Source organism: Notechis scutatus, chromosome 4 (genome assembly GCF_049901735.1).
Source record: "Notechis scutatus isolate UNSWTSFEM ecotype Mainland chromosome 4, rNotScu1.2, whole genome shotgun sequence".
Classification (NCBI taxonomy): domain Eukaryota; kingdom Metazoa; phylum Chordata; class Lepidosauria; order Squamata; family Elapidae; genus Notechis; species Notechis scutatus.
This window is the reverse complement of record NC_142012.1, coordinates 96,572,756-96,594,624: the sequence shown is the minus strand read 5'-3', so window position 1 is coordinate 96,594,624 and position 21,869 is coordinate 96,572,756. Positions and strand designations below refer to the sequence as shown.

The 21,869-nt window shown below is 38.3% G+C and overlaps 1 protein-coding gene across 6 annotated transcripts in view; it reads right to left on the bottom strand.

Moving 5' to 3' along the window:
• Positions 1-617: 617 nt before the first annotated feature.
• PAPSS2 (3'-phosphoadenosine 5'-phosphosulfate synthase 2) overlaps positions 618-21,869 on the bottom strand; it is a 47,444-nt gene continuing 26,192 nt past the window's right edge. For 3 of the 6 annotated variants that reach the window (XM_026686763.2, XM_026686762.2, XM_026686764.2), the window contains exons 2-13: positions 20,145-20,259; positions 19,224-19,459; positions 18,381-18,519; positions 17,880-17,998; positions 17,618-17,731; positions 16,197-16,308; positions 15,147-15,176; positions 9,716-9,921; positions 6,489-6,624; positions 6,122-6,390; positions 5,343-5,572; positions 618-4,241 (exon numbers count right to left, since the gene is read on the bottom strand). In XM_026686763.2, coding sequence (XP_026542548.1) covers positions 4,100-4,241; positions 5,343-5,572; positions 6,122-6,390; positions 6,489-6,624; positions 9,716-9,921; positions 15,147-15,176; positions 16,197-16,308; positions 17,618-17,731; positions 17,880-17,998; positions 18,381-18,519; positions 19,224-19,459; positions 20,145-20,259 — 1,848 coding nt within the window. In that variant the 3' untranslated portion in view covers positions 618-4,099. The remainder of the gene's footprint in view (positions 4,242-5,342; positions 5,573-6,121; positions 6,391-6,488; positions 6,625-9,715; positions 9,922-15,146; positions 15,177-16,196; positions 16,309-17,617; positions 17,732-17,879; positions 17,999-18,380; positions 18,520-19,223; positions 19,460-20,144; positions 20,260-21,869) is intronic. The other 3 variants (XM_087964152.1, XM_026686765.2, XM_087964151.1) reach the window with 1 other exon arrangement.

The following is a 21,869-nucleotide window of genomic DNA, read 5'->3' as shown; positions in this document are numbered from 1 at the left end:
TGAGCCCAAAATTTGTTTCTAAGCAAGATACTATTTAAGTGAATTTTGCCCTATTTTACGACCTTTCTTTTCGCAGCTGTTAAGTGGAACATTGCAGTGGTTAATGTGGTTGCTAAGTGAACCTGGCTTCCTCATTGACTGCTTGTCAGAAGGTCACAAAAGCAGATCACGTGGCTCTGGGACACTGCAATGGTCATAAATATAAGCTAGTTGCCAAGCATCCGAATTTTGATCCCGTGATGCTGCAATAGTTGTAAGTGTGAAAAATGGTCATAAGTCACTTTATTCAGAACTGTTTTAACTGGTCGCTAAATGAACTGTTGTAAGTCGAGGACTACCTGTATATATTTACTCAATTTATAAAGGATCACGTTTCCTCATTTTCTAGCAAGAGCATTTGAGTCTTTTGCTCTCTACACAAAGTGACTATTCATTTTCCTAATAGATAATACTGACAATCTTTTTTGGGATAAAACTTTACTTATTGTATGTAGAACTCCTGCAGTCTTTCTGTAGCATCATGGCTCTTGATGCAATTTGAGGACATTAAGATGAACGAACAGATGTCAGTTTTGGACATTTTACCACAAGCAGACAAGTGAATGGCAGAAACAATCAAACAGTGAAATATTTATTATCACCAAAATGAATTTTAAGTAATAGAAGGCGAGAAGATATTTTTTATCAAGAGACGCAACAGTTAAGGCATACATGTTGGTTTCAGTTCTGTAATAAATATGCTATAAAATATTATAGGATGTATTTTTGTAAAAAGAGGTAAAGGCACATTACAACGTATTTATTTGAATTCTATAGTTCTATAAGGTTAAAAACCTAGAAAAATATTGGCACTATAAACATTTAGATTACAAAGGCAAGAAGACATCTACCTTCAAGCTCCCTTCCAAAGCTCTTGGTTAGGCCTGCAATGCTGGAACCTTCTACCCATTATACTGGCTCTTTGTCTTCTGTTCAATGCAATTTGCAAAATGCTTACCTATTGCATTCAACTGACCCCCCAAAAAAGGAAACTCGTTTTATTCTCTTGGTCCCAAAGATTCAAAAAGCATTAAATGCTATAGCAATGTTTTTAAAAGCATTTTCAAATATTTTGTATTTAGACTACAAAAATGGCTTTGTTGCATAATTATTACATGAAAATGAGTAAAGCAACGTGCCTATTTCTGGACAAGAATAGTGAAAAATCCAAATCATAAAAGAAAAAAGAAACTTAGCATACCAGTAGCTAATATAAATGCCCAAATTATGGCCACAATCCATTTTAGGCTCTATAATCCATGATCTGAATCAGTTTTTCATCTTGTGGGAGTCACAATAGGAAGAAATTCTAACAACTATGAATAATTATATCCAAAAGAAAGATGCATGGATAGACAGGCAGATAAAAGTTTCAGAGCGTTTGTGGATTTGCAATTAACATATTTTAAATTCCACCATTTTTATTCTTTCCAGTTCTGCAGTTAATATGTTTGGCCTGATAATGTACTGATTCCAAATTTTATAGTGCCCTGAATTGCATTTTCAAATAAAGTTGTACTTTATAAAACTTACAAAAATAAATAACACACTGAAGACATTTAATGCAACAATTCTCCAGTTGTGAAAATACAGGTAGTAGCTGGACTTGCCTGATATAATCATACAGAGCAGAGGACGGCTGTTTTATTCTAAGTTGTCAATAACCCTTGATTTTGGATGTGGATTTCAGAGCCAAACTTCTGTTTAATCATAGCAGCAGCAGCTAACTGTGTGTCCAGTGGTAGAACAGCACCAAGTGTTCTGCTCAAAAGCAGGGCTATCTCAGACTAGGGTGATGGAACAATAATAGTGTATATAGAGCTTCAGAGACAGATCGTATCTTCTCAATGATTTTCCTGATGGGGCTATTCTGATTTGTACCGTATTTCACTCTCCTTGCCACTGAACAGCACTAAGTATTGCAGCACAATAGCCAAAGGAGCTGATATATTTTTGAAAAGCAATAAAATATCAGAATAAATTGCATTTAGCATTCATGCCTGAGGTATTAAGATGCAAAAGGAATGTATCAGTTAATTCTGACTCAATCAATTATATGCAGGAAAAAATAACAGCTAAAACATGTTTTCTACCCCTATGAGCAGATTCTGGAACAGAGCCTCATAATTTGAGATTCATCAGCCATGATAATGTGTGTGCTTATTTGTTCCTTACCAAGAAGATAAGAATTAAAAATATAGGAATCGTGAGAATTCAATATATAAAATGCCAAAAGCTTTCCTATGGAAAAGGATTGTGTCCTGCACATGCAATCACCTTTCCCTTAAGTATTTACTCCAAATTCAAGTTGCCTTAGGGTGCCCCTGGATTTCCACCCCCCCTACTTTTAAATGCTTCTTTTAGATGATGATGATTTTTGTAATGATGTTACAAAAAATACTAAGCTGTCAGCCATTGCGTACATAAATTAGTCCTTTAAACCAGTTGTTAACAATTTATTTCCTTTTAAGACACCTTCGTCGGATTTGCTGCTCATCTAAGAGAATTCAGAGTTGGATAAATCGAGTCAGTAAAAAAAGAGGTACGACAGCATCGTAGCTGTCATGACATTTTTTGATATCTCTTTCTACAGACACCCTAGAACAGGGATCCCCAAATTGGCAACTTTAAGACTTGTAGACTTCAACTCCCAGAATTATCCAGCCAGCTAGGCTGGAGAATTCTGGGAATTGAAGTCCACAAGTCTTAAAGTTGCCAAGTTTGGAGACCTCTGCCCTAGAACATGGACGTCAAACTTGATTGTATCACGTGACATATCGTGACTTTTTTTCCCTTTGCGGAACTGGGCTGGGCCTGGCCTGCGTGTGATGCATCCGGCCCATGGAGTGTCAATTTCACCCCACAGCCCTAGAAAATGGTTAGAAATCAATCCATGTCTCTGTAAAACTTCTCCAGTCAAATTCAGCCCTGGCACTGGATAAGCTAAGGCGATCATGATGGATGCTGACTTGAGCAACTGTAGTAGGGAAAAGGAAATGGCCTTGGGGGGCGGGGGGGGGGGAGATAGAAGAGCAACTACCAAGACAATAGTCAAATGAAAGAAGGGGCAGAAATGTAACTTGAAAAAAGTTTCCGGCAAGACCCTCTCTAGTTCTCCGATGGATAAAGAAAGGGAAGGAGGAAATGTATTCAGACTCGTAAGATTCTATTACTATATCTTTACCATAAAAGTAGTAGTGACCTACGTGACTTTGGTTTCCTAGTCTGGTCTGTACCTTGAAGAGATGAGCGGAGCTGTGAAAGGGCAATCATTGAGCCTGTAATAATGTTATTAGCACCCAGTTGAGGGGGGTGGAATGCTTGTGGATGTCCTTCATGAAAGAATTTGGCCAAGGCTACAAAGAAACTCAACGTCAAAGGTGAGAAAGGTGCATTTCTACGCCCAAGTTGACCAAAAGGCTATAAAGAAGTTTTAAGAACCAGCACAGCTTTGTGAGCTGTTTCCAAGAGAAAACTGCCAGGGCGTTCTCTTGTTGGGAAATGCTGATTGCACCAACTCAATTTCATCTTTATCATCATCATCACCATCTAAAAAATGGCATACCATTAAATCCTCCGTCTTCACCCGAACAGTATATAAAAGGTTTTGATGGAGGCCAAAACAACAACCACAACCCTCCACAATGGGAAAGTACTAGTTTATCCTCTGGTTCTTTCTAGGGGTTCAATTTATAGCATTAGAAAGAATCACATGCTCTAATGTGATAATTTGCATAGTTGCATAGTTTCAATTCTTTTTGGCAAAGGCTGTGAGAGCTGGATCCCTATGGCTTTGAATTCATTATTTTGATCTTTTTTTTTTTTTTTTTTTTTTGATGCGTACAGTCAAAACTTGTTTTATGGCATTCCTTGAAATTAAGAAGAAATCGCCTATTTAAGCTCTAAAAATGGAAAAGCTGGTCCAGAATCATCGTATGGTCCAGAAAGAAAATGCCCAGCAATCAAAAGATTCCAGACTAGATGAAACATCATAGCACATTCATCAATTAGCAGAGCTCATATTTAAAATAAAGGCACTTTGACAGAGACAGAGACATAATTAATTATTTTTTTCCATCGATGTGTAGTATTCTGTCAACACTTTCCATGCTTTCGGCGCCATGAACCCATCAGGGGGATTGTCACCATCACGAGCCAACTTTCTCATGCGTGTGCCAGAAATGAAGTCAAATTCATTGTGCCTGGTGAAGAACAAATGGAAAATATGAAAGAGGGCAAGCAAATTGCAATAACAAAAACAGCACCCAAAGGCCGCATTTTCCCAATCTTTGCTCACTTTCTGTACATTCAAATTGTTCTGACATGGATGCTATTGTTTACATATTACTAAAGAGTAATCATTCACACATACAAATAGCAATTCAGGTTGCTGCACGGTCTGAACAACTCATAATATTTCATTGCTCCATGACAATTATCCCAGAATTCAAATTTTTAAAGACTATTCAGAAGCAAATGTTCTCAACCATCCAGGTTATGGCTGTCCCAAATGGTTTTTGTTTTTTTTCCAAAAAGCAACTGGAGTTTCTTGGTGTTCACTTTGAAAACGTTTCGCTTCTCATACAAGAAGCTTCTTTAGTTCCTCAGCTTCTTGTACAAGAAGTGAAATGGTTTCAAAGAAAACACCAAAAAAAGTCTAGTTGCTTTTTAGAAGAACACATTTGGGATATTCAGAAGCAAAAAAACAACAACTCAAAACTGCATCCCAAGTTAGGATAGTATTTATCACACTTCTCTCTAACAGAAACGGGATACTTATACTTCAGATATTGCAAAATACAATCTCTGGTTCCTGTGCATGTCTAGTAGCATTTAACACATATCACACATCTCTTTATTTTTTAAAAAAATCTCATTTTCTAATTTTCCAACCTAAATCCTGAGCAAGGTGTTGAATATGTATACTGTGAACCATAGTTCAAATTAGGACTAGGGTCAAGACAGGGAAGCAATTTTCACCATTTTTGTCATGTGTTAAGATGACAGTCTTCACTTTCTTTTTTTCTCCCATTTGATCAAAAGAAAAAAAATCGAGAAGCTTTTAAACCTGGTTTAGTGCCTCATGTAAAGGAACACATACCAATTAATAGAAGCTTTGGTCATGATAAGGTTGATGTTATCAGTTCAGTCAGGGCAGACTCTTGGCGATAAATATAATAAAATAAAAAATAATAAAATAAAAAAGTAATGGCAGCTTGGTTCCCCTGGTTAGACACCAATGAGGACACAGTTAATGTGAGAAAGGGTTAACTATGGAGTTGTAAGTGACTATTATTACTTACCTGTCTGGATCATAGAAAAGCATTGCTTTTTGTACTTTGTTGTAAGCAGCTACTCGGAAGGGAATTATTTCCACTGAGGTTAGTCCTGGAGCCATACTAAGCACCTTTCCACCTTGTGTGGGTTCATACAGGTCTTTCTTGGTCTCTGGATGTGGCATACCTGCCGGATCTCGACCCACAATGTAGAAATTGGCACCAGCAATCATTCGAGACCTACAATGCCACTGGACCTGCCATAGGAATGAATGTCAGAATGCTATAAAAAGCATTCAACACATGGGTACTTCGAGGTATCTTAGACTACAATCTTATACCCACTTACCCAGAGGCCTCAACAAATGGAATGAGATTTACTCTCAAGCAGACTCATTCACATTTATACTGTTTCATGTATTTAAAATATTTCAATACAGTAATAAGAGAGAGAGATCTGATATCAGAAACCCCCCTTTTTATCTCTTTGGAAACTTCCGTCATGTCATCAATATTAGAAAGGAATGTACCAAGATTGGGTGACACAGTCCTGGCTCTCTGTTATTTCCCCAATCATGTCTGTTCTGAAGTTATCCTAGATTAATTTCTCCTGATTGATAGTCTTAAACTAGAGAAAATTCCTATAAATACATTTTAAAACATTAACTGGGAAAGAGAATAAAATACGATTATGGTTTCTCCCTTATTTCTTTCCTACTTTGGGGGAATCTTTTCCCACTGTGGGAAAAAAAAGAACCCAGAACAACACTGAAAGAAAATCATGTTCAGGGAGCTAAACTCCATACCTCTGTTGGGCCAGCGTACAACATGGGAGAAGGGAAAATTGCAACGATGGTGGATTTGGGATCCAAGACATGTTCTTCTAGCACTGCAGCATGCTGCTTCATGCGCCAATCCAAGGGGACATCATCTTCCTTGGTCCATCCACCAAGAGGATGCAGGAGCAACACTGGATGTTTGTAGCCCCTTTCCAGCAGCCGGCGTTTAGTATCCTGCATTAGCAGAGCATGTCCGTTGTGCACCGGATTACGGAGTTGGAAAGCAAAAACTGCATCTGAAATATAAGGAACATGGCATTTTGGGAGGGTCAGGAACACATTAACTGGAAAGGGCTGTGACAAGCGGAGCTTGGCTTATATACAAAGCAACTACCTGCATTCATCTCTCTAAACTTTTCCCTCAGCTCCAATGGAGTCAAGCGGTATTGGTCTAGTCCATCGTTCCATTTTATTCTCTCCAGTACAAGGAGTTCACCCCCAGCAAGCCAGTCTCCACTCTCCATCACCATCTATCAAAAGATATTACCAGGAATTAGGAAAAAAAACCAATATTCAACTATAATAATTCAGCCTCTGTGTAAAACGCATTAATATTCCAGAGATTACAGGATTTTCAATTCTCATAATTGTATCCCGGGTTATGTTAATTGGAACTAGAAGTTAGGGTCAAACAATATCTAGATGCCCTAGGTTCCTCTACCTCAGATGTAAAGTAAGGAAAAATAACAAATTTGTGGATATTACTATTTAAAGCAGGGGTGTCAAAGTGGTATTCTTGGAGGGCTGGATCAGCATTGCCCTCCGCAGGTCAGCTGAGGGGGGAGGAGACAGGACGGCCGGCCTCCTGCAACACCCTGCTGGCCAAAATGGGGCACAGCCCACACCATTTTGGCTGACAGGGTGCTGCTGGAGGCTGTCCAGCCCAAAAACAGGGCACGAGGGGCCACTGGGGCCCCCCACACCCCCATTTCACTAGCAGAGGCACCACGGGCCAGATTTCCAGATTTCCTTTGCTATTTCCAGGCCGGCCTCGCAGGCCAGATCTAAGCACCCTGCAGGCTGGATCTGTCCCGTGGGCCTTGAGTTTGACACTCCTGATTTAAAGTGTCTAAATAAAGAAAAGACAGGGATCAAGCCAGGGTTAAGATTCCACATGCTGCTAATGTAGAGAAAGTATGTGAACTGACAGATTACTTTCACCCATATAAACATAGCTGATTTCATAGACATAGCACACAAAGCACACACTCTGCTAGAGTGAAGTTCCCTGAAGATGGGCTCCAGCATTAGTCTGAAAGCTCAGAAGACTAAACCTCGGGTCCCAGTGACTGACCCAGATTGGATCCTGCAAGACACCTAGTTGATTTTTGAGACCATCGAAAAAGGGTCCGGGTATGTGTCCCAAAAGCTGAAGTGTACTATTTTGGGATTGCATACAGTTAGTCCTTTTCCATTGTGGAGTTTATTGAAGGAATGCTCTCCTTCTTAAATTTGTGAGGCACCTATTATGACAACTTTTAGTATCAGTTCAAAACTTTTGTCTTCACCCAAGCATTCCTTGTGGAAATACTGCATGAATGGATCTGTGGTATTTGCTTTCTCCCACAAAACCTTTTAAATGAATATCCCTTGATATGGTTGTGATATATGGTTTACATTACTGCATATTGCTTTTTGTAAACCGTGTGAAGGTCCATTGGCACAGGAAATGAAATGAAATAATATACTAACTTAACAAGTAAGCAATTCAAATCAATTTAAAGTTAATAAATCAAGTTGAGCGACAGTTGATAGTAGGATGAAAAATATCTGAAATGTGCACACTGAAAAATAGTGACTTATGGTGTTTTTTTACACTCGTGACCATTGAAGAATCCCGAAAATTTTGACACTTGGTAACTGGCTCATATTTACGACGGTTGCAGTGTCCCGGGGTCATTTCACCTTTTGTGACCTTCTGACAAGCCAAGTCAATGGGGAAGCCAGATTCACGTAACCGGATGCAAACCGGAAGCCAGATTCACGTAACTAACTTAACAAATGCAGTGATTCACTTAACAACTATGGAAAGTTTGTAAAATGAGGCAACATTCATTTAGCAACTGCCTTGATTAGCAGCAGAAATTTTGGGCTTAATTGTGGTCGTACATCAAGGACTTGCTATGAATTAAAGTTCTTGACCATATTAAATGCTCTGCACATCCTTAAATTGGAAACTGAGGTTGACAATAGCTTGCTGTTAAGTACTAGGACTTTTGTTTCTATTTGCCCTCATTTTATGCAAACTGGCAACATTTTCTAGCCCCAGATCGAGATAAGAAATGTATTTGTTTGTTATGTTCATCATCACATTTTGGAATTGCCCATCTCCCTCACAGCAGGACTCTGGGCAGTCTACAATAAAATATTAAAACATAAAAGCAGTAGATAAAGGTTAAAATTTAAAAAGAGACAGGGATGATATGAATGAATTGTAAGCAGAAGGCAGGGCTGTTAAGAATGAATTGAAAGCAGAAGGCAGGGCTTTCAAAGCGCTAAGCAGCCCCAAGGCTGCATGCTTTTCTGTCCTCCCCAAGCAAGCCTGCAAAGCCAATGTTGTAACTCTTTTCCAGAAGGCCAGGAGAGTGGGAGAACAGCAGAGGAGATTCTCTTCCTGGACCCCACCGGTTGGAATTATTTTTCTTTACTCTATAAATCAGGGGTGTCAAACTGGATTGGGCCAGATCAGTGTAGTTTTCCTCTGCGGGCTGGCTAGTGGGCGGGGGGGGGAGGAGACTGGAAGGACAGCCTTCTGCAGCACCCTGCCAGCCAAAAATTCTTAGTATTTCAAATTTTTCCCAGTAAGGATTTAGTCTTCATTCATATTGACTACTGTCAGTAACAATAGAGAGTAGTGAAAAATATCATCATGCACTGAAGGTATCAACAACCCGAGATACTGTCATAAAATTAAGGGCTGCTGTAATGTGTCAATGAAGACTCAATCATCCAGGCCAAGAATGTCTAAATCAGGGTGTCCAACCTTGGCAACTTTAAGACTTGTGGACTTCAACTCCCAGAATTCCTCAGCCAGCAAAGCTGGCTGAGGAATTCTGGGAGTTGAAGTCCACAAGTCTTAAAGTTGCCAAGGTTGGACACCCTGGTCTAAACGGTTTAATCATGGCAACTGGCCAAAATTTGTTAATCTGAGACATTTCGTTGCCCATCCAAGCAACTTCATCAGACAAAATAAAAAATTAAGATAGTCAGAGAATCGTTGGAATGCGCCAACTCTTGCCATGCCAACTTCAGAGGTTTCTCTCTGTCTATCTAATTTTTTATTTTAATTTGTATTTATTTTGACTGTTTAAATTGCTTGGATGAGCAACGAAACGTCTCAGATTAACACATTTTGGTCCCGTTGCCACGATTTAACCTTTTAGATAGGCTGCTCTAATGGCCCCAAAGCCTTCTCTTGCCTGTGAAAAGGGACGGGACTTCAATCAGGTGGCTGTGATTGCCATCTTGATCCAGTCCATCGGATGCCTCTGAATGAGATAATTTATTTATATTTCTGGAGGCCAAAAAAAATAAAAAAAAATAGAACCAATTTGTGCTTACTTTTACATGTGGGTGCTTTGCGCAGGTGGTTCCCCAAACACGAGCACAGCGCTCTTCCTTCCTGTGTTCAAAAAATTCTGGATTTTTAAGGATTGCCACCCTCCGCCCCTTGTACTCCAGAGTGAATGCGCTGCATCCATCCAGACGTTTTTTGTCTTCAGTAGAGATTGGTAGCACAATTGGTATGCTCAGGTTAATAACTCCATCTGTGTGAAAATAAATAAATGCAGTCAATTAATTTAAAATTAATTTAAAAAACGGGTTAGTTGGCTATGTGTTATTTGAAATCCCTAGAAAAGGAGATTCCTAACGGTAGGCTCTCTGACAGTTAAACACTTGATTTTTGTAATTATCTCTTTATTTTCTAACACAATACTTGCAAACTATCTCTAATATTCTTATATTTAGTAGCATAGTTTTCTCTTTTCTATGAGAAATTGAGGATCTCAAGATGTATGTAGGACACCTAGAGCAAAACTTCCAAATAAAAAATGTTTCTTCCTCTTTCACAAAATATCCTTTGTATAAATATTTTGAAGGAAAACCATTCAAATTTTAATACAATAATTTCACTTGAAGGGCATTATCCACTAGGTATGCTTTGTAAAGCTAAATATCTAGTAGTAATTATGAATCTCAGACTGAAGATCAATCACATCATTTAGATTTGGTTCTAATAGCTGGCCTCTCTCATTTAATTGTATAGGTTATATTTGTGTTCTTTCTGATCTGCTTGTCTTTAATACTAGGAATTGCTCTTTCTTCTCCTTTTTGAACAGACTTCTGTTGAATCATTTCCTCAATTTTAGTTGGTTGTGAAGGTCAATTCTCAATACAGTATTTTTTTCCCCTAAATCACTGTTTGAATCAAACAATTAACATTCTACCGTCCAATTCATGAACTTCCCTAGGATAACCTACAATATAAATCTAACAAAATGGACAAAACCAAAAGTGTATAGGAATGCTCACTCAGTTCTAAAGAGAAGGCAAAAAGCATTTCCACAGTTCTTATTTAAAGCTCCAATATGGCATTCATTTTTGATATTAGAGTCCTTCACTGTTCACTGCTTACTTTCTCCACCATTTCCATGCTTCTCATTTAATACTATATGGCACAAAATATTTTTAGGTTTAGGGTTTCACAAGCTCATTTCTTCCACAATGCAACAGATTACTCCTCATCAGACATAAATTACTGACACAGCTGTGCAATGTTAAGTTGTGCAATAGTGTCATGACATCACTTGTTGTCCTTTGGGGCTTATCCTGTCTATTTGTTTGCCTCAGAACATCGGCAATTACATTTTTTTTCTTCCTTTTTGTTTGGTTCTTCAAATGTCCTTCTTTAGTTTAAGTCGGGGGTGTCCAACCTTGGCAACTTTAAGACTTGTGGACTTCAACTCCCAGAATTCCTCAGCCAGCTTTGCTGGCTGAGGAATTCTGGGAGTTGAAGTCCCCAAGTCTTAAAATTGCCAAGGTTGGACACCCCTGGTTTAAGTCATTCACTTCAGCCCCTTGCTATCAAGCCTCTGTCTGGATGCATGCAATGAAGGGAATCTTGCTATTTCATTGAGTAACTGAGTCTACTATCAAATGCTCCTAACAATTAGAAACTCTGCCTCCCCACTACTTAAATCCCACACCCCTTTTTTTTTTTTTTTTTTACTCCTGAGCTCCAGAAGAACATTGAATGGTGCTGACCTTTTTCTTTTGGAAGTGTTTGTAGAGAGCACTTACTTCTTAAGGTGAAACTAGCCCACGTGCTTCAATCTATCTTTACAGAAATTGCTTTCTAGTTCCCGGATTAACAGAATAACAGAGTTGGAAGGGACCTTGGAGGTCTTCTAGTCTACCCCCCTCCCCCACTCAAACAGGAAACCCTATAACATTTCAAAAAAACTCCCATTGGATCACCCACCTCTTTGTTACCCTTCTCTGAACTTTTACAATTTGTATGAATCCTTTTTAAATTGTCCAGAGGAACGACTACTGCTGTTGCAATATTGCTGCTTTTCATTTATTTTATTTTTAATCTTAACAATAATATTGTTAATAGATTAATTTATTAATAATAAATTGTGATTTTTGTAAGCTGCTCAGAGTCTATAGGTAAGAGCTGCAAAGGAGGCTGAGAAAAAATAAAATAAAATAATCTTACTAGATACATTACTCAATGGCCAATAAATAGTAAATGAAGTTGCCCAGGGTTGTTGGATATGAGATGAGCAGCAAATAAATTCCATAAATAAATAAAATAAACTGGAGCTTAAAACCACATATACCTTTTTTGCAGCCACAGTGTTTTTTTGCAACACTATTGACTAATCATCTTCTTTTAACAACCCCATAATCCCTTGCGGGGTGGAATCTAGGCAACTGAATTGAGCTAGCAGTGTTTTAAATGGCCGGATGCCCTTCCTGATGCCAATGAGGAGTTTTGTTCAGCAGATAAATTCTCAGTGAGCCCAGAGAGAGAAATATCTGCCTCTACCTAGTATCAAACTCATAGCCTCCTGATTTTGAGGTAACAGTTCCACCTCTAGGCCAACGCACCACTATTGACTAATGTTCCTTTGTAATCAATCAACCATGTTGTCCAATTCTTTTTCATACTGTTTTTACCAAGCTGGATACTCCTTGTTTTATACGGGGGCATTTTGTTTCAGTTTCCTAAATGTGTGACTTTGCATTTGTCTCTGTAAAATTTACTTCTGTTATTTTCTGCCTGCTGCTCTAACCTATGAAGATGATTTTGAATGTCATTTCTGTCTTCTAGTTAACCCCACCTAACTTTATGTCATCTGCAAGTTTGACAATATTCCCCTTTGGTTCGTCCACCATTCCTTAATAAAAAACAACTGATTAGCACAAATTGTGAGAGTGCATCACACTTCCTGTTTGAAAAGGAATCATCAATGAGGGCTTGTAGTTGTTATGTCAACCAGCCGTGCTTAACTAGCGGGCTAATTATATACTTTTTAAATGCTTTGTTGAAGTTATATCTAGAGCGTCCCGACATCTGGTTCTGTTGAAATACCCTCTTTTTGAAGTCCAAATTATACACTCAGCTTCAGTTTTGCTTATAATCAAGAACTTTGCCATTATATGAATGCTGTTTAAAGGAGGGAGGGAAGGAAGGAAGGAAGGGGGAAAGGCCCTCTGAATTACAAATATAATACATTGTATTTCAAGTTCTCGGTTCATGAAATAGAATCAATTAACAAATTAGAAATGAAGCTTGTTTAGCCATTGAATTTGATTTCAAAATTATTGGATGCTGTGACCATTCTCGCTTTCTCTGAAATAATTCTGATTATCCTGAGCATGGATTGGATCCAAAGATATTCAAGTGAATTGCTTTTACCTCATCATGCTGTCCTCCCAAGCTTAGGGTTACCCGTTACATGTGACAAAGCAAGCATTAAAGAATAAAGCTGCATCGTTGTAGGCAAAATAATTTTTTATTTATGCCGTGCCTGTGGGGGGTGTGTGTGTGTGTACATTTCCATACGGAAAAACATTCTCCCAAATAACTGGAATGGAAAACAAATACAGCTAGTCAAGGACTACCTGTACTCAGGTAATGGTAATGGTCACTTGGAGACCATTCAAAGTTACGACAACACTGAAAAAAGTGGCTTTTGACTGTTTTGCATACTTACGATTGCTGTACCATGGTCACGTGATCAAAATTTGGCCACTTGGCAACTGACTCATCTTTATGATGGTTGCAGTGTCTCCGGGTCACGTGATCATCTTTTGCAACCTTCTAACAAGCAAAGTCAAGCCAGGTTCACTTAACAACCGTGTTACTAACTTCAACAATGGCAGTGATTAGCGTAACAACGGTGGCAAGGAAAGTCATAAAATGGGGTAAAATTCACTTAACAAATGTCTCACTTAGCAACATAAATGTTGGGCTCAAATTGTGGTCGTACATTGAGGATGTTGAAACCTTCCTTGCGGCTTTCCAATCTCAGTTTCAGACAGGAGCTGGGAATGTGCAACTAGAGCTCTGTGATGCCACTAGATGGCATCCATAGAACACTATCCATCAATTTTTTTTTTTAAAAAAAAGACCACTTCCATAGGATCATGTGAGACTTTGGTTTTCTCATATGCTGTCTTGAAGTATCATGATCTTATTACAGTGTGGGACAGTTTTTTTAAAATAGTAAAGGCCTCCACACTATTACATCCAATGGTGCATAGTGTCTGAAAATATTGCTCTCTACAGGCCAGTGCAAAAGGAAAAAAAAATATCGCTGTGAACTCTGAAATGTAAATTGGGGCTTCTGAAAGTAGTTAACTGCAAGCATTTGCTTCTGGGAAACTTTACATTCTAACAGTATGCAAATGTTAATTCAGATACAGCTTGGATGCTTTGTAAAGGGGGTTTGCTCTGTACATGTGCAAGGAATATTAAAATAGTTTCACCCAGAACAAAGAACCATAAATGGAAAAATGTCTCTGGATGATGGCTTACTTTTTTGGGTTTCTAAAGTCTAACGGAAAAATTCCTTCCTGGCTTCATAGACATAGAATAACAGAGTTGGAAGGGACCTTGGAGGTCATCTAGCCCAACCCCCTGCTGATGATGGGCACCTTTGAATCCAAGCCACAACACAGACTCTGTGGTCCTTGGGTTAAATGTCATTATCTACAGATCATACTTCATCCATGCACAACCAGAAAGTTTTCAGAAGTGGTTATATTTATACTATGATTCAACCAGATGTACTTTTCTTTGTTTAACTCTTCCAACGGCATACTCTTATAAATGTTTTTTTTTACAAACACATTTTGGAGAGAAATTCACAAAGACTGGGTTGTCGTGTATTCATTTCCATAAAACCGGGTTTTAAAAGGTGATTAATATATTTGTAATTGATAATTCACTAAGTCATCTTACTGATGTCAGGTGTGATATGCAGAAAGTCTTTCAAGTGTGTAACCCTCAACCCTAGAACATTCTTCTGAGTCAGCTATGGAAACTTTTTGAGACTTCTCATTCTTGCTATCTCTCTTAGAAATCTTCTCCTAATAACTAAATGCCTGCTCCCTAGAATATCACAATGGGGAATGCTGTGTTAGGATGTAAAATTCTAGAAAGAAGATGGTGATGATCACAAGATAATAGACTTCAGGCTATGACTGGTAAGCCGCCTTGGGTCAGTGTTTGATAAGTTGTGTGTACCCAATCTATTGAAGAAGAAGGCAAGAAGCAGGAGAAGAAAGAGAATGAAAATTAAGAGTTGCCCCTTTGCAAGCCAATTAAAATGTTGGAAAAGCACAGTGTAACTGGTTGGATCATGAATACAACTTATTATGATTCTGGACTTCTACATCAAAATTTCATTTCAGCAAATCTGTCAATCAATCTTTTCAAATTATTTTCATAGCATAGCAAAAACAACTGAATACATACCAAGCTTGAATATATTAATTTTACCCACTCCTGGCAAAATATAAAGATAAATAACAATCATATTTTAATTGCTTTCTTTCTCAATCACAAAGAGCTTCCAAAATATCAAGATGACACTTAAAGTCTAAACATGGTTTTCACGATTGCATGATGAGGACCAATCTACAAAGATGGATCCACAGGTAAATGGGTCCATGTGTAGATGTAAGCAGCCAACGTATCAATGTTGTATCATGCATGTGACCAATTGAAGCAGTCCTCTGATGAAGTTGAGAATATGGACTGCAAGGAGCTACATTTGAGTGAAGACTCTGGGATTTTCCATTTGATTTCCGTAAGGACCATTGTAAGATAAGTAAAGTTGAAACATTATGCATCTTCCCAGCTTAGTAAAACTGGATCTTACCTACATCCTAGCAAACTAGGATGTAGTCAAGATCTTACTTAAAGTAGATGCCATTTTCCACAAAATTAAAGGTGGTATAAATAAGAAGTATCTGGTCCTTATACAGTTTTTGCATTATCATTCATTTTCACCTATGGTACACAGGAGAAATATGACAGAGGGAAACAAAGCTTCAGCAATGTGCTTGTTCAGTAAAATATTTCACATATCTATTAAACTGTTTTCAGTTCATCTTTAAAACTCTTTTTATTGCTTTATTAGTTTTTGACAGCTGTTGATTATGCTCACTAAGCCGTCTAAGATCATTCAAGGAGATTCACGAAAAAGGAGCAATTTGAATCTAGATAGCCCTACAGCCAATAAAATTACTTTGTGGCCTTTAGGACCAGAGTGAATCCAAGATTTATTGACCTGGGTGTGCACATGATCTAAGATTTGACTTGATCTGATCTGGCAATTTACCTGTCTATGATCAGCATATTTTTTCTAGTTTATTATAATTACTGGCCTCAAAAGAAAAAAAAAAGGTACTAATTTCATTACACACGAATCAAAGAATATTCTTAATGAGAATTTGGTTCTTTTCAAATAATTTTTCCAAAAAGAATGCCTAAGGATAATGCTTATGAATTAGTATATCATACCATCAAGCAAAGTGCCAAAATGGATAACTTGCAAATATTCTTTCTCCCGCATAAACCCTTTGAGTGGAGTGGCCCAACCTTCACTTAGGACTTGAACCCACTGTAGATCCAACTGGAAAATAAAGACAGCACAGCATATGACATATGCACATGAAAATAAGGAGTTAACAGAACAACAGAATTGGAAAGGGCCTTGGAGGTCCTCTAGTCCAACCCCTTGCTCAGGTAGCGGACAAATGGCTGTCCAATCTCTTCTTTGAAACTTTCCAGTGATGGAGCACCCACAACTTCTGAAGGCAAGGCGTTGCACTAGTTTATTGCTCTTACTTGACAGGAGTGCCGTTTTCAGCATTTCAATACAACACTTTGAAAATAATTTCCTCATTAGCTATCAGAATGCTCTCAAATTAGGATCACTTAGATAAAATCAGAAGTATTTCTTTCAAAAACGAGCATGGATATAATGTACCTACCACTTCGGAAAGTTATTCCTTATTCACAGGAAAATATTTGAAGACTCAGTCCTAATGTATCAGGACACTATTAATTCAGTTGCCGAAATCCTTATTAGGGGCTGGTTTAGAAACCAGGAAACTCTGAGTTCTAATCCTGCCTTAGTCATGAAGGCTACCTGAGTAACCTTGGATCAGTCACTCTCTCTCAGCCCAATCTACCTCACAGGACTGTTGTTGTGAGGAAAAGAGGAGGAAGAAGCCTTGTATATGTTTGCTATCTCCAGTAATTTATAAAAATAATAAAGGCACAATATAAATAAATAAATACTCTTCTCCTTTTAATCTCAGTAACACAGTGAGCATCTTGCTTACGGTAAAAGAATTCATTTTGTTGTTTGAGGCAGCTTTCAAGAGCCTGATAAAGATTATAACAGAATTCTGCAAAACCTTGGCACTTTATTTACAGGAGATCCATAGTGCCTTGAAGGCCAGCAGGACCAAAGAATAGTATTCTCTTAAATATACAATGTATATTTCTCTTACACACACACACACACACACACACAAAAGATACCTTTCACTTTTAAGATGTGCAAAGGGAAAGAAACCTTGTATATTAATTTTCTTCTAAAAATGCCTGGTATGCTCATATAACATTGCCTTTAAACCAAAAACCAGCCCTTAGCCTTTCCTTCCATCTTTCACCCTTTTTATCTGGATTTTTAAAATGAAAAAAAGGTTTTTTAAAAATTGAAATTTGAAGCAGAAATCTGCCTCCCACTAGAAAAGCCCCCCCAAAAGGATATTTTCCTTACTCTGCTCATCCTTAATACTTTGAAGATGGCAAATATGGGAAAGTAGTTTGCTTAAATCTAAGAACACATAGGACAAGGTCCCCCTTCCCTGTTTAGATAGTTAAGTGGAGGGTTTTCCTCTATCAGAATCACACTGTTCTTTATTTCTTACCTTGGTAATGTTTATAGATGGCAAAGTACCAGCTTTAGCCCAAGTTTGTTCCACTTTATTTTCAGGCACAAACAGCTCAAGCACATCTTTAATTGCACTGGAAGGAACAAGGTTCTAGGAGAGAAAGAAAAACGTAAGCAATAAATTCCTCCCTTGTGAAACATGGATTGGTTAAGCACAGACCTGGAAAAAGTGAAAATAGTATTTTTTTTGGGGGGGGAGGGTAGATTAGGGTTTGTTATTGCAAACCAGCACACGATACCTGCTCTTGCAGGAGCTCCACAATAGTCTGGATGCATTCAGTCACTGAAAAAATGTTGGTTTTCAGCACAAGTTCAGGCATTTCTGGTTTCTCATACTCTGAATCGATTCCAGTGAATCCTAGAAAAGAGTTGGATATTCATTGGGGTAAGACAATAAGGTTATGTTCAAACCTCAAGTCAAAGATTAAACAGGACAACTATAGGAAAAATAGCTTTTCTGTCTTCTGTATCAACTGCTTTCAAAATCTCGTCAGGGACTTCCCAATATTTTTTTCCCTAGCTAATATAGATTTATAGCTACCTGTTGGAGCCTCCCTTCTCACCTGAACCCCAAACTTGCTCAGTCATTACCCAATCCTATCATTCAAGTCGAATGACATGAGCAATACAAGAATTAACAGAGTTCTGATGCATTAGGACACTGCATTTAGGAGCAGGGGTGTAAAAGAAGGGAGATTATGTAGATAGTACATATTGCAGCCAGGATGAGATGACCAAACCTTTGATTTCTCCAGCTCGTGCTTTTTTGTACAGGCCTTTCACGTCCCTACTTTCACAGATATTGAGAGGTGCGTCCACAAAAACTTCAAAGAAAGGAAGCCCAGCTATCTCATGAATCTTCCGTGCATTCTCACGGTCCTGTAAAAAAGGAACAAAATAACGATCAGTAATGTAGGTAACTCACTATTCCTCTTCTTAAATCTATTGCGTAAATGTGAAGAGATCTACACAAATACAGAAATACGAAACAGGATGGTCAGAGTGTTTTCTTTTTTCTGTTTCTGACTTTGTCTCTCTCGCACATATACCGAGTTTTACCCATATTTATTGGCAAAATAGATAAAGGTTGGGTTACAAGGCCTAGAGCAGAGGTGTCCAACCTTGGCAACTTTAAGACTTGTGGACTTCAACTCCCAGAATTCCTCAGCCAGCAAAGCTGGCTGAGGAATTCTGGGAGTTGAAGTCCACAAGTCTTAAAGTTGCCAAGGTTGGACACCCCTGGCCTAGAGTCTTCGTTTCACACACACATTCCAATTCTACTGATCCTTTTTTTTTTTCAAAAAAATATGGCTTGAGCCAGAGAGAAAGAAAGACTGAAATGGTATCAAATTCCCACAAGTAAAATTTTGATTGATTGACTAATGTCAAGCTAAATGAAACATGTGAAATCCAGTGTCTCGGGATAGTTTTCTACTGGTGAAAGCTGGATTTAAAGATATTAGAAAGAAGCATGCATAAGGATGTTAAATTCCCAAAGACAAAAAGTTTTACAAGAAGATGTGTGCCTCATAACAAATAAAACGTTTTTTTAAAGGACAGAATAATTTTCCAGACAGATTTACCTTTGAAAAAGGAGAAATGAAACTAGTAATGCAAACTAAGCCAGCATCTGCAAATAGTTTGGCAACTTCAGCAATACGGCGGATATTTTCTTCTCGGTCATCAGCAGAGAAACCTAGATTCTTGTTGAGACCATGACGAATGTTGTCCCCATCAAGAGAGTAGCAAGGGATGCCATGAGACACGAGGCATTCCTCAAGGGCAAACCCAATGGTTGTCTTACCAGCACCAGAAAGACCTGTTAATCATAGGTTAAAAAAAAATTTAAAAACTGTGGTGATTCACCCCTGCTTTTCCTAAATTCACAAGTATACCATATAAATAAAATTTCAAACTATGAAGAATGTATTAATCTTTTTTTATTCTTTACAGCCAGGTTACCTAATTAATCAAAAACAAAGGAGCATATACATTCCTTTGGTCCTTCAGTTTTATTAAATACTTTTCTAAGATCTCTTTGTAGCTTTACATTTTGGCAAAATAAATAAATGATGCATACACTAGACTTATTAAAGCTTTCAGAATATTTTATACCTCCTGGAAGGTCAAGTACAAGTCACAGCATTTCATATTTTAAAAGATGTTAAGCACATCCTTTTCAGAACTGAAAAGAATTTATGTTTATCACATAAATCGCACGCAATCCACCTTATGTTAATTTGTCAATATATTCCACAGAGTTACCAGGTTATGCATTTATGAACTTTGTATCTTATTATAACTTCTACTTTTGAGCAGCCAAAATCTAGACAAAACCATTAGGTGGCAGCCAACAGATCCAGAAAATTCTTTCACTATCCTCTAGCAGTCATCTGGATTTCTGCAGGTCCATTTGGCAGCCTTATTTTTTCTCTCTAATGCAATAGAAATAATAAGAGCCTTCCCCAGATATTAATTTCCTGAGCTAGGAGAGAGCACAATACCTGTCAGCCATACTGTGCAGCCACGAAATCCACCTTTTGTGCCCAAAACTTGTCCTCTCTTGTTTCTGCTAACATGATGGGCTTGGTACACCACATTGGTTGACCTTTGGAGGTTCTGAGTATATAAACCAAAAAAAAAAAAACATTGTTGGTTTAGTAGCAAATAAAAGAGCAAGCTCCAGTATGAACGTGTTGCAAAACAGCACCTCAGGAAAAGTACATTATTCAAACCTCACAGAAACATACGCCTAAATGCTAATATGTATACATGCACCCGCGTGTTTCTTATGTCTGTCTTCAGAAGTATTTGCCTCAGGAAACTAGTAATAAAGAGACAGAGGACACCTTGCAGGAACAAAACATTACACAGAACAGAGGCTCCTCTCACAACTTGGTCCATTAGCTTAGCATAGTTTAGAGTTCCCCATGCCTGCAATATCAACCATCGGGAGCTGGGAGGGAGGGGATTTAGGTAGAAATAAGGACAGTGAACAGGTTGCAGGAATTGGATGAGTTTTCAACACTGAAAAAAAAAGGAATGAAGAAGGTGGGATGGAAACGATACAAAAAGTTAGCCGTGGCCATCACCATCAGGTTTCTCCTGTCGGAGAAATTGGTCAAAATATGTAGCGATGGAAAGCAGTATCTCTTTTTTAAAGCCAAAAGTAGCTAGTGGGGACAGGAAAGTTTTTCACCCTTATTGCCATGGTCCCCAATCTTTCTGGCCCCATGGACCGGTGGTAGTGGTGAAAATGGGAGGGGGGGCAATGATGGTTTTACATGCGCAATTTAAATCCTGTGCATGTGCAAATGAAGCTTTGCACACTCGCCTGACACTTGCGTGGCCTGGTTCCCCACAGGCCATGGAACTGGTACCAGTCCATGGTTAGGGAGTTGGGGACCTCTGTCCTTATTGTATTTCCACTTTGACTTCAAGCTTTTAAAACACTTGGATAGAACATTAAGATTGTTATTTTTCTTACAGAAGGGTAAACCACAGTGGATATAGTTGAATTGACATCAATATAATTTTGCACAGGATTATATTGTCAAAGGCCTCGTCCTTAGTAAAAAAAAAAATAACACCCGACTTAATAACTGTCGATAACAAAGACAAAAAAAGCCTGGATAGAGGATGTTGCAGAACCTGGAGACATCCATATAGAAGAGAAGATTAAAAAATGAAAAAAGGGAGAAAATCACAAAATACAAAGAGCTGTAAATAGAAATAAAATGACTGTGGCAAAAGAAAGCAAAGGTGGTAGCAATAGTAACAGGCACTCTGCGTGCAATCCCGAAACCTCTGGAGCACCATATGAACACCATCGGCATTGACAAAATTGCCACTAGCCAATTGCAAAAGGCAGCTTTACTTGATACAGCTAAAATCTTGCAACAATATCTTTAAAACCATCAAACCACCTTTGCCTGTCCCAGGTCCTTTAGAAGGACCCAATAGTGAGTAAAAATGTCACATCCGGTCTAAACATCTCCCTGACTGTGAAACAAACTTAAATAATTATTTTTATAAGTACAGTCCTCATTAACTTTTACAGCTATGCTGGAGGGTAGGTCAATATTTTTATTCCCGTATTGAAGGGTGCAAAGAGAAAATATGGCTCTTCTAGATGACTTAAGGAGCTTTATCAATGAAGAGAAAACCAAACAGAGGTTTCCCAACTCTCGTGTTCTGCTCCCCAGGTACCTCAAATCTTGTTGGTTTTG